The sequence below is a fragment of the Arachis ipaensis genome, chromosome B08 (genome assembly GCF_000816755.2).
Source record: "Arachis ipaensis cultivar K30076 chromosome B08, Araip1.1, whole genome shotgun sequence".
Lineage (NCBI taxonomy): Eukaryota > Viridiplantae > Streptophyta > Magnoliopsida > Fabales > Fabaceae > Arachis > Arachis ipaensis.
In genome coordinates this window covers 39623947-39636142 of record NC_029792.2, presented here as the reverse complement: position 1 = coordinate 39636142, position 12196 = coordinate 39623947, and the positions used below count along the sequence as shown (strand labels likewise).

General features: G+C 36.7%; 2 protein-coding genes across 3 annotated transcripts; both read right to left on the bottom strand.

Moving 5' to 3' along the window:
• LOC107612744 (heterogeneous nuclear ribonucleoprotein A3 homolog 2) lies at positions 10–3155 on the bottom strand. 2 transcript variants are annotated; one of them, XM_016314466.2, is made up of 7 exons: positions 2729–3155; positions 2574–2650; positions 2446–2486; positions 2198–2361; positions 1756–1855; positions 1309–1478; positions 10–1013 (listed from the first exon to the last, which is right to left on the bottom strand). In XM_016314466.2, the coding sequence occupies exons 2-7, from the start codon at positions 2624–2626 to the stop codon at positions 486–488; spliced, it is 1056 nt and encodes a 351-aa protein (XP_016169952.1). In that variant the 5' UTR covers positions 2627–2650; positions 2729–3155; the 3' UTR covers positions 10–485. The 2 variants fall into 2 exon arrangements, with proteins under 2 accessions (XP_016169952.1, XP_020964987.1); XM_021109328.1 differs by lacking the exon at positions 2574–2650 and having other exon boundaries at positions 2729–3134.
• LOC107610959 (clathrin interactor EPSIN 2-like) lies at positions 3786–4428 on the bottom strand. Its single transcript, XM_016312934.1, has 2 exons — positions 4116–4428; positions 3786–3883 (listed from the first exon to the last, which is right to left on the bottom strand). Exons 1-2 carry the CDS (start codon positions 4426–4428, stop codon positions 3786–3788), a joined length of 411 nt encoding a protein of 136 aa, XP_016168420.1.

The following is a 12196-nucleotide window of genomic DNA, read 5'->3' as shown; positions in this document are numbered from 1 at the left end:
ACACTGAACTATAACAAAAATATAATCTTAACATATAACTAAATAGCAACTGCAGCATAACCAACATCTTCAACACAGGCTTAACATGCAACTAAAGGATAGATCAAGAGGTACTATTCCAAACAATAGACTAATAAGTATAACCTACAATAATACAGATTCACACCACTCCACTCTGCTTCTAATTAAATCTCTATTCTAGAAATGTGGCACAGTCTAACATGCAACAATCTGATTACGAAATGAAGTCATAATGTGCCTGCCTAACATCTTCTAGGATGACAACTGAAGGGTAACTCTAGATTGATGATGATCACAAGCTCTAGATTGATGGCGTTCTACCTTCGGCTGTCTAAGCAATTCATTAATACAGACATGCTAGTGGTTCGTCTGACTTCTAAAACGTGGCCACCTGCCATGAGTGCCTTGTTTCTAGAAAATGCTTAAACCTGCATGCAGCTTCTATGACAAAGCTTAATAATAATCTATCTTGCATAAGGATGGTAGCGGCTACTGCCACCATAACCTCCCCTACTACCATAATGTCCTCCTGCCCCACCATAACCAGTACCAGATCTTGGTTCATAACCTCCGCCAGTAGCCGCACCCCCATAGCTTCCATAGGCCCCACCACCTCGTCCATAAGCACCTAAACCACTCCCACCATAACCATCACCAAGGCCCCCCATGAAGGAACCATAGCGACTAGAGTAACCAAATGACGATTCTCCACGATAACCTGCATAGCCACCACCAATACCACCACCAGACCCTCCAAAACTACCACCAAAATCATATCCACCGCCATATCCACCATAACTGCTAAGCCTACCACCAAATCCTCCAAGTGATCTATAAGAAGCAGGATCAAAACTGCTATTTCCAAAACTTCCAAAAGAATCACCAAATCCACCAAAACCATCATAGTAAGGAAGTGCCCTAGAGTCACTAGCAAATGGAGGAAGAGAAGCTGAGTTTGAGGATTTCTTTGGTTCAGCCTTCTTGATCTCAACCTACAACAAAGAAGTGAGTCAACCTAGGCTCCTTGATAAGAAGAATACGATTTTATACCCTGGGAGGAGAAATAATAAACCTGTAGTACATCCACTTATAACATAAGCAGAATAAAAATAACATAATGACAGAAAAACATTAAGTTGCTCAATGATGGGAAGTAACAGCCACGAACTCCATTGTATATGTTTCACAATGACGTCCTTCAACTTTGATCACTAATTTATACATGATATTGGCTTTGCTGGGTTCAAATACATCATCAAACACCCTAAACCACCAATGATAACTCACCTGAGTACCAGACATATCAATCATATTCCCATCTGCTAACATATTGTCAACAACTTTTTCACTGTCAAAAACTATAAAGCCAAAACCCCGGGAACGTTTAGTAGTGTGATCACGTATAATCTCATGTTCCACAACTTTCCCATACTTCAAGAAGAAGTTCTTAAACTCATCTGAAATTTGTACAACAAAGGAAAGACACATAAGCAGATTGAATCAAAATATCCACAAAAAATATAATAATAAATTAAACTGCGGTTTCTATCCTCCAAAGTGAGGAAACTTGTAGAGTGATAAAGTGAGTTTAATAACCATTGGATCAATGACTACAGCTGCAAGTGAATCTCAATGATCCAAAGGTGGTTACACCAACTTTAACACTTTACCCGTTTCCTCACATCTCATCAAACAATACGGCATGAAAGGAGCAAAAGTGCCAGCAAAGCAAACCTTCAGTGACCGATGTTGAAATACCACCAACAAAAATCTTCTTTGTTTTGAAGTCATTAGCTTGTGATGAACCCTTAGGAATAGTCCTCTTGATCTCAACCTGGTAAAAGCAGAAGTAATCATTCATTATAAGTAAATAAAAGATCTCAAGCCATGCAAGACAACATATTACAATCTCTAAAGCATACTACAATACTATAATAATTAAAAGCAAAAATTAAATACACGAAAACAGATAAAACACTATATTCTGATGAGAACTCTCAAAAACCCCAACCATATTGATTTGCCGATAGACTTCTTTTCTACATCGTTGTGTCAGTTGTACAACAATAGCCCTAAATTTACTAGAAAAACAAATGTATTCTTATATAAAGCATTAAGGAAACAAAAGAACAAAATTTTCCACCAAAGTAGCCAAAACCCTAAGAATAATACTCACCTGTTTGCCATTGATAACATGGTTCTCCTGGATGACCTGGTCCACAACAGATGGATCCGCATAGGTGATGAAACCAAAACCCCTGGGTTTACCGGTATGCCGATCCTTCATGATAACCGAGTCCATTATCTCTCCGTACTTCTCGAAGTACTTAACAAAAGTATCTATCAAATCATATCAAGAACATCAGTACCAACGAAATAAAAAAAATAAAAGATAAATAAAAAACGAAGGGAGGAGTTTCACACCCAAAGTGGTGTCTTTGGCTAGACCTCCGATAAAGATTTTCCTGCATCAATGAAAATTAGAGACAAGATAAGAAAACTTATAAAAGAAAAAAGAGGGAAAGAAAAAACTAACGAATGAGGAAGCAAACCCAGGACTGGCACCGTCAACGAAGTGAGGGTTGTCACCCTTTCGGGAACCCATTCTTGCGGATCGAAATACCCGTACCTGCAATGAGACAAATGGTGAAACAACAAGAACAACAAATTATTTCTCAGATCTCCACAGTAATCTTAAAAGATGTACCTTCGCTGACCGATTTATTATTGGTGCTGATCCTCGGAGCGCAGCAGACCAGCACAGATTTCTAATTGGTCGGAAGACCCTCGAGGCTGCCGAGTGGCAGCACAGCGGTGACGCGATGGCGGGAGCTGGGATAAGTGGCGGATGGCGGCGGAGGGAGGAAAACACGGTGCAGAAGTTGTTGGGGGTATTTTGTTTTTGTTAGAGTAACCGATGAGAGGAAAACGAAACAATGAAGGAAACAGGCAGTGCTAGGGTTTCAGAAGGAGAGCGATTTTCAGTAATCAGTACTACTTCAGCAGTGCTTTACTCGTACTCGGGGAGGAGTGAAGTTTATTTCTGTTTGACCCATGGCCCAAACCGAGAACTCCAGCGCCGGGGGAAAACTACTCTACAGCAAGGAGAAATTCATAAAGTGAGAAAATCTATTAATATATTTAGAGTAAAGGATAAATAGGTTACTGACTATTTTTTCTGTGGCTGTTTTCGTCTCCAACAATTGAAAAATACATTTATGTTCCTGATTTTTTTAAAATGTGGATAAATTTACTCTTTCGCTAAAGTGATTCCGTTGGACCTGATGGAAAAATCTGACGTGGCTCCCGTGGCGCTGACTTAGTCATCACAGGAGCCCACGTGGCATGTAGCTTTTGAAAATAGGACATATTAGTCCTCCGACACCAAAATGACGTCATTCAAGGACCCTCCAGACACACTCTAATCCCCTTGTGTAATACCCATAACATCCATTTAACCTGCTCCCTCAAAAGTTCCATGAATCTGTAACAGCAAAACCGTAAAATATGAGGGAAGACCACAGCTTCAAGTTTCATTATCTCCTCGGTCAACAAAGAAGATCAATTACAAATTATTTAAGCAACAAAATAACAATGGCACACTAATGAATCATGTATTTCAATAAAATGTGATACTAGAATCTAATAGCAGCTACATTCATTATAGCTCCCGAAAAAACCAAAGCCCAAAAAATGAAGAACAAGTGATTTCAAACCTGCTCTATATCCCTCTCAACAAGATCAGCTTTCTGAGGATCATCCATTCAAGTTGTAATAACATGTGCTTCCAAGAAATGAATCCAATAACTACTTGAAGAACACCTCAAATCAAAACAAACAACACCGTAAACCAACCTCGAGCCTATGCCCATGAAATTATAGTTGAAGATACACCGCTATAAAATTAATGTCACTACGTGGATCACTAGCAGCATTGGCACTTAGACATTTTATCTCTCAACTTGTAACAAAACAACCAAGTGACTATACTTCACCATGCTCTCTAGACTTCAAATTCGTCCTAACTCACTGGTAGCCACCATATGGCTGTTAGGCATAACTACACGGACCCATCATGGATTTATTATAGTTACCTGGCATGTTAGACTCGGGAGGCATTCCCATAGGGGGTTGCATTTGGACTCCTTGCCCCATACCCATTCCCATGCCCATGCCCATGCCCATTGATGGATTAATGCCTCTGTAGCCCTCCATCCCCATTCTAGCACCAGGGCCATTGTTCATTCCTATTCCCATTTCCATAGCAGCACCTGGGCCATTGTTCATGCCCATGTCCATATCCATATCTATACCCATTCCAAAACCCATCATAGGATTTTGAGGAGTCCTAAGAGCACCGGCACCAGCCCAGCCTATAACTGAACCTGCTCCCATTGCTTTACCCATAGTCACAGTTGATGTTACACCTTGTAGTGGTAGGCTTCTCCATTCTCTTCTCCTTCTCATTTATGGAATCATAGCGGTGGATTGAGGAGGCGATGAATGGCTAAGGGGTCACCGCCGGAATCGACGGCAAGGCATGCGAGGTCCAAGACGGGCTGCGGCGGCCACCAGATGAGGCGGTCATCTTCCTCTCTGCCGTTGGAACCGATGAATGTGGCGGAGGTGAGCTTTCGGTGACGAGGCTCCAGGGAGAAAGAAACGAGGAATTTGAAGCATGAATTGAGGTCACGTGCAACGAGAGGATCAACTGTTAATGATTAAGATTTGGAAAAAAGAAGAGACAATAAGCGAGGCTTTTGGCTTTGGGGGTGAAATGGCGTATTGCAGCATAAGGGAATTAAAGTGTGTTTGGAGGGGAGGTGGTGAAAAGGCGTCGTTTTGGTGCATAGGGACTAATATGTCCTGTTTTCAAAAGATCAAAGCCACGTGTCATCAAAGAATTCACACATCAAGAGAGGAGAGAGCTTCTCCTCTAGAATTCTACTCTAAAACATGATGAAAAACTAAACTATGACTACTTTGTTCATTCCCCCCTCAATCCTTGGGTTCAATAGCATCAGAAATGAGTTGGATTGGGTCCAAAATGCTTCAGAAATCGCTGGCCACGTTTTGCCCAAAATGGTCCACGCTGGTCCTGCGACGCGTGCGCGTGATGCACATGTGCGCGTCACCTAACTGCAAGGCAACCATAAAAAATTTTATATCATTTTGAAGCCCCAGATGTTAGCTTTCCAAGGCAACTAGAACCACCTCATTTGGACCTCTGTATATTAAGTTATGATCGATTGAGTAGAAAGAGGTCAGGATTGACAGCTTTGCAGTTCCTTCATTTCTTCATGAGTTCTCCCACTTTGCATGCTTTTCCTTCATCCAATCTTTGCCTTCTAAACTTGAGATCACTTAACAAACATATCAAGGCATCAAATGGAATTAAAGTGAATTAAATTTAGCTATTTTAAGGCCTAAAAAGCATGTTTTTACACTTAAGCACAAATTAGGGGAGAATTACAAAACCATGCTATTTCATTGAATAAATGTGAGAAAAGTTGATAAAATTCTCCAAATTAAGCACAAGATAAACCACAAAATTGGGGTTTATCAACAGGTCAGCGTTACGGGAGCCACGTCAGACTTTTCTGTCGGGTCCAACAGAGTGACTTCAACAGAGAGGTAAATTTGTCCATGTTTTGGAGAGGTTAGGGACATGAATGTATTTTTCAATATTTAGAGACAATAATATCTGCGAAAAAAAGGTCAGAGACCTATTTATCCTTTACTCATATATTTATTAATTAAATTATTAATATATATTAATCTATTATTAATATTAATATATAATAGGAATCTTTATATTAATAAAAGTAGAATAGCAAAACAGTGATACAAACCCATATTGCCTAATACAGTAATACATGCTTATCAATGAGGTGACAAAGCATACTCACCAATTTGGTTACTGATATGAAGCATTTGGTTACTCTCCAACTTTGTCGTTCTCGGTCGCCAATTTGGTTTCGACAATACCAAGGTTAGACATGATATTTGGTTACTGGTATGAAGCATTTGGTTACTCCCCAACTTTGTCCTTCTCAGTCACCAATTTAGTTTCAGCAATCCCAAAGTTAGACATACAATAAACTTAACTCTCTGTTTTCTTATTGGTTGATAAGTAATTTACAGGATCGCCAACTTGGATTAAGCATGCATAAAAGATGTTAAACTTTCCCGCGCTGTTAATACATTTCAATGGCAATTTTTTATGACAATTTTTTGGTCTGCCTTGTGTGAAGCTGATGCTATATATATACATGTTTGTGTGATAGGGTAGTGTATGTAGAAGATATATACACTATAGAGGTAGTTTCAGATGGCAATGCTTAATGTTTCAAATAGTGCAACCCATGGATTTAATCGTGTGGTAGACATCAACCCGTCTAAACTAGAATGGTCTGTGGTGGTAGGCATTGTTTGAATGTACGAGGTCTCGAGTCAGTGAAATTCAGATGAAGTTTTTAGTATCGAGATGATCCTCAGGATGAACAGGTAAGTGTATCGTGTATTGATATCGTTATTATTTTAGTGTGATGAAGCCTGTGGGTTTATTAATGTTTTTCTTAAATTTTTCTTACTTTATTTTTGTGTGGTTGGCTTTTGTTCATAGGGTGATCGAATCTATTGAACTGTACTGAGGAACAGCATTGTGATATTTAGGAGTGTTATCCGTGAGCATGAAATCTATTCCATGAAGAACTTTATTGTGCAAGGCTATGGAAAATCAGTAAGGAGTACACCTCACAAAAATAAACTAAGTTTTTATATGAAAACGTCTGTGTCTAGACTCACCCCTGACACATTTCTTTTCAACCCGTTTTAATTCACAAAGTATGAAGAAATTGAGTCAACGGCTTCGATCGTCGCTCAAAACCACCTGATCGGTTAGTATTGAGACTTTCATTCTAAGTTATTATGGTTACTTTAATTCTTGGTCACCTTGATTTTGAGCGAAGAGTTAGTGATTGGAATATGTTTTCCATGTCTTATGTAGATTGCATTGGTCATGTGGTAGCTAAAGAAAATGCAAGAGATTTGGTAACCAAAACTAGGCAACACACTAAACGCATGGTGGTTTATTTAGAGGATTTAGAGTTTATTTTCTTGAGACTCCTTTTGTTGTTGAATAATTTTTGAATAAATTATTTTGATGGGGTTATAATTTATTCTATATTAGGTGTTTGTGTGTGACTTTGGTGGTGTTCTTATTCATGCATTCTGCCTATATTTTTAGGGGACATAAGATGAAGTGTACTCTATTTGGCAACTTTGTTGATGAAATGGTTACGTTTCTACATAGGCCAGATTGTGAGCCATTAGTTATGGTTGCCCAGTTTTTTAAACCATATGTGTATTTGAATGATGTTAACATCCAAAGTAGCTTTGATCCTTCTTGAGTATATTGTAATGCTGACTTCCTTGCTGCTATTAGTTTCAAAAAGAGGTATGCAAAAATGAAAAAAAGTGAAGGTCTATTTCTTTAGTTTTTTATCTTCAAATGTGGATAATTTTTTTACCAAAAAAGACTGTGCTATGTTATGTTCAATATTTTTGTGTTATATAGTTTGCTTGAGCAAGGTGATTTAGCTTCTCAGATAATCAATCTTATTGAGAGTCATGGCTAGCCTTCCGTGTCAGATGAAATGTCCCGGGGAACAACTTCAATCAAGTTAATGGAAGAAGTTCTCAACTTGGACCATGTGAGCTTCTTGATTTAGTTTTTGAGTTTAAACATTCCTTTATTTTACGTAATCTGTTGATGGAAAGAGGTTATGATTTTTTAATGGTTAGGAGACATCCTGGTCGATTGTTGGTACCATAGTTTCTGTCAATGTGGGTTTGAAGGATTGGTTCAACGTATCGTGCAACACATGTTCCAAAAAAGTGCAGCCAAATAAGGACCGCTATTGGTGTGACCATTATAGAAAGGTGGGGTTTAATGGCACTCTCAGGTAATTAGATGATAATAAGGATGTATTAATGTTCATTTATTTAGCATCTGTCACAATACAGCCAGGGACGGATGTATGTTTGTGCGTGCGGGGGCAAGCGCCCCACTACAATTTGAAATTTTTTTGAGTAGCATATGATAATAATATTTATTTGCCCCCACTAAATTATTAAATTTGACCCCACAATAATTTTTTATTCAATTTTTGGTACTTCATAATCAATTTAAAAATTTCATATTAGATGTCATTAGAATGATCAATTCTCAATTTAAATGAAATTTATGTTCTTTTTAGAAATCGACTCGAAAGAGTATTATTTATCTTTACAAAAATGTTATTTGTGCACCAAAAGCAGCCACTAAAATCAACCACCAATGCATTTATGTATAAATACATGTGTAGTTTAATTTATTTTCAATGCATATTTGTATTCCAGCATGTATTTTATACTTGTGACTGACTTTGGTGGCTAATTTTGGTGTACACATAGCATAACTCTTATATTTTTTTTTATATTAGTTTTAATTTTTTTTGTAACAACTGCATTAATTGAAAGAACTTTTTCAACTATGAAAATTTCTAAATAAGTATTTACTTATATATGTAAAAAAAATACTACACATTCAAGTCTTTTTATGAACTAAGTCTAATCAAGTTAAACAATAAGACATAGAATAATGCTAGTCAAAACTAATTTTTGTTATCTTAGATTAATTTGGTTGGGTTTATTTAACAAAAAAAAACTTGAATGTGTAACATTATTTTATATAAAAAGAGAGATATTTTGATTGTATTGTTAAGCAAAAAGATTACTCATTTTTTTTAAAATATAAAACCTAAATAATAAAATTCTATTTGCCCCCCACTATCAAAATTTTCTGGATCCGTCATTGAATACAGCTTGGTGTTCCTAATTGCCATTAAAATTGTGTTGTTTATAGATATCGCCTTGCTGTCATCCTTACTGATGGTACCAGTTGTATTAAGGTGGCCTTATGGAATTCAGAAGCCAAAGCTATTGTTGAAAAATCAGCCAGTGAAATACGTGATCCAAATGTAAGTCTTTGTGATTAATAATATTTTCAATTATCGGCAGGAGCTGTTGATGAATCCATATTTGATGGTAAATTTTGGCTAGAATTAGGTGGATTTCATCACATAAATCCACGCTTATTCACTAAAATAGCATTCTTTTGTGTTTTATTCCTAAATTGCACTTGAATGTGAAAACATGTTTTTGTGCTTAAATAGATTAATTTAATTCCACTTTTATTCCATTCGATGCCGTAATATGTTTTATTAAGTGATTTCAGGCCAATTAGGCAAGAATGGTTTGGTAGAAGTGGAAGAAATCATGCAAAAGGGGAGAACACATAAAGAGAATAAAGGAGAAGCACACACTCAAGTGTGCATATGTACAACCTCCTGTGCGTATGCACAACCTCCTGTGCGTAAGCACAAATGAAAATTAGCTAGTGTGCGTACGCACACAACCCTGTGCGTATGCACAAGTTTGGGCAGGTGACTTCATTAATAAAGCACGTGGCTCGCGATTTTGTGACCTCTTGGCCCAATTTTTAGAGTTTCTGAAGCTACATGGAATGCTATATCAAAGGGACATCGTTTCATATCAAAAGAGGCCACATTTTTACATACATTACAAATTAATTAGGAGTAGGAGTAGTGTAGAATAGTTTTCTTCTAATTCTCTCTTAGGGTTTTATTTAGGGTTCATAGTAAAATTCTATAATTTTAGTTTTGATCTTGGATTTTGCTTGTCTCATTGTAAGTAATCTTTAATTTCCTCTTTAATTACACTACTCTTGCTATATTTTCTTAGAGTTAAAGCTACTTTGTTAATATATGTGATAAACCCATATTTTATGATGTATTTTGTGCTCAATTTAAGTGATTTATTCAATCCTTCACCCATTTATTCATGTAATTTGTATGGTTTTACTTTCCCTTCCTTATTGAGTGATATATGTGAAAAACATGTTTCCTATGCTTTAGAAATATTAAAATTGATCATCCTTTATTACCATTCGATGTCGTGATTTGTGTGTTGAGTGCTTTCAGGCTTTATAGGGCAGAAATGACTTAAAGGATGGAAAGGGAACATACAAAAATGGAAGGAAAACACAAAATAAAGTTTTTGAAGAAACTGGAAATGACGCGTCCGTGTAGACGACGCGAACGTGTGATTCGCGTGAAGTACAACTGACGCGGAAGCGTGCCTGACGTGACCGCGTGGAAGAGCAGAACTCCAAATGACGCGACCGCGTGACCCACGCGGACACGTGACAGACGCCACGCACCAAAAACTGCAGAAAATGCCCCCAGCAACTTCTGAAGCCCTTTTGGCCCAGATCCCAAGACCAGAAAACACAGATTAGAGGTTATAAAGTGGGAGAATGCATCCATTCATAGGAGATCTCCCGATTATTCACTTTTCATAATTTAGATGTAGTTTTTAGAGGAGAGGTTCTCTCCTCTCTCTTAGGATTAGGATTAGGATTTCTCTTAATTTAGGATTTCAACTTCTTCTCAGGTTCAATATTCCTTTTACTTTATATTTCTCTTTTACTTTCAAGATACTTTAATGCTTTTCTTTAATTACTTATGTTGGCAAAATTGGCTTATGAACCATTCATGTTAGGATTTTCTTTATTTAATAAATTGAGGTATTTCAGATTTATGATTCTTATTTAACTTTTTATATTCTTGGCTTTAATTGATTAACTGGAGGCTCTTGAGTTATCAAACTTATCGTGATTGTTAATTGTTATTTTTGCTAATTGAATTGAATTCCACTAACTCTAGTCTTTCCTTAGGAGTTGGCTAGGACTTGGGGATCTAACTAATTAGTCCACTTGACTTTTCCTTGCTTTCGTAAAGGTTAACTAAGTGGGATTAAACTCAATTCTCATAAGGATAACTAGGATAGGACTTCTGAATTTTCATACCTTGTCAAGAGTTTTATTAGATATTAATTTATTAATTCCTGCAATTTATTTTCCTTGTTCAAACCTTTCAAAATCTAAAAACACTATTTTCCATAACTAATAATAAGAACACCTCCCTGCAATTCCTTGAGAAGACGACCCGAGGTTTAAATACTTCGGTTATCAATTTTAAAGGGGTTTGTTACTTGTGACAACCAAACGTTTGTACGAAAGGATTTTCTGTTGGTTTAGAAGCTATACTTGCAACGCGATTATATTTGTAAATTTCTTTACCGATAGAAAAACCGATCGTCAATATGCAATTTTGATTTCTTAAATCTTTAGTTGATGAATTTGATGTTTTATGATTTATATATATTTGATTGAGTTTCTATTGTTGATATTATGCATAGTTTGGTTATAGTTTTCATTATCTTTTGCAAATTGTCATGTTTTGCTTTTATGCCCACAAGGTGTTTGTGAAAATTTAAATTATAGATTTTCACACCTTGGTTTGGGTAATGAGTTCCTAAGATAGTAGAGTCATAATGTCAAACATTTAGTCGTAATTCTTGGGTTTTTAGTTGACTCTTGTTTCCACTAACGCTAGCTTTTTACTAAGTTAATTAGTAAGTTAGCTAGGACTTGTGGATTAGGGTCAATTATGCTTGCTTGACTTACTCCTCGATGTTAGGGGTTGATGATGTAGCATTACCGTCGGCTTAGAATTTCTTCTCGGTAAGAGGAAATAACTTCGTTGCAAGTATAGTTCCAAACCGACAGATAACACTCAATCAAAGTTTAATTTTAGTTGTCACAAGTCAAACCCAATAAAAATAACCGAGAGTATTAGTCTCGGGTCGTTCTCCCTAGGAATCACAATCGAGTGCTCAATTATTGGTTATGAGTTTCACGGGTTGGGTTGATAAAAGTGCAAGAAATTAAAAAGGCGAGAATTTAAATGACAATAAAGGTAAATCAAGCAACTAAATATAACAACTACTAAAAAGATGCATTCATGGCAAGGATTGAGAATCTAGGTTTTCTATCCTAGTCATTAATCATAACACAATACTTAACAAGAGCTAATCCTATTTCGTCATCTCCAACATCGGAAGAAGGTATAATGTTATCTTTACATTGAGAGAAAGTCAAATAGGACTAGTTAATCCCAATTCATAAGTGATGTTAATGGATACAAGACTAACTAATCACTCTAGATCACCAATCTAGATTAGGTATTAATGACTCAAGATTGCCCAA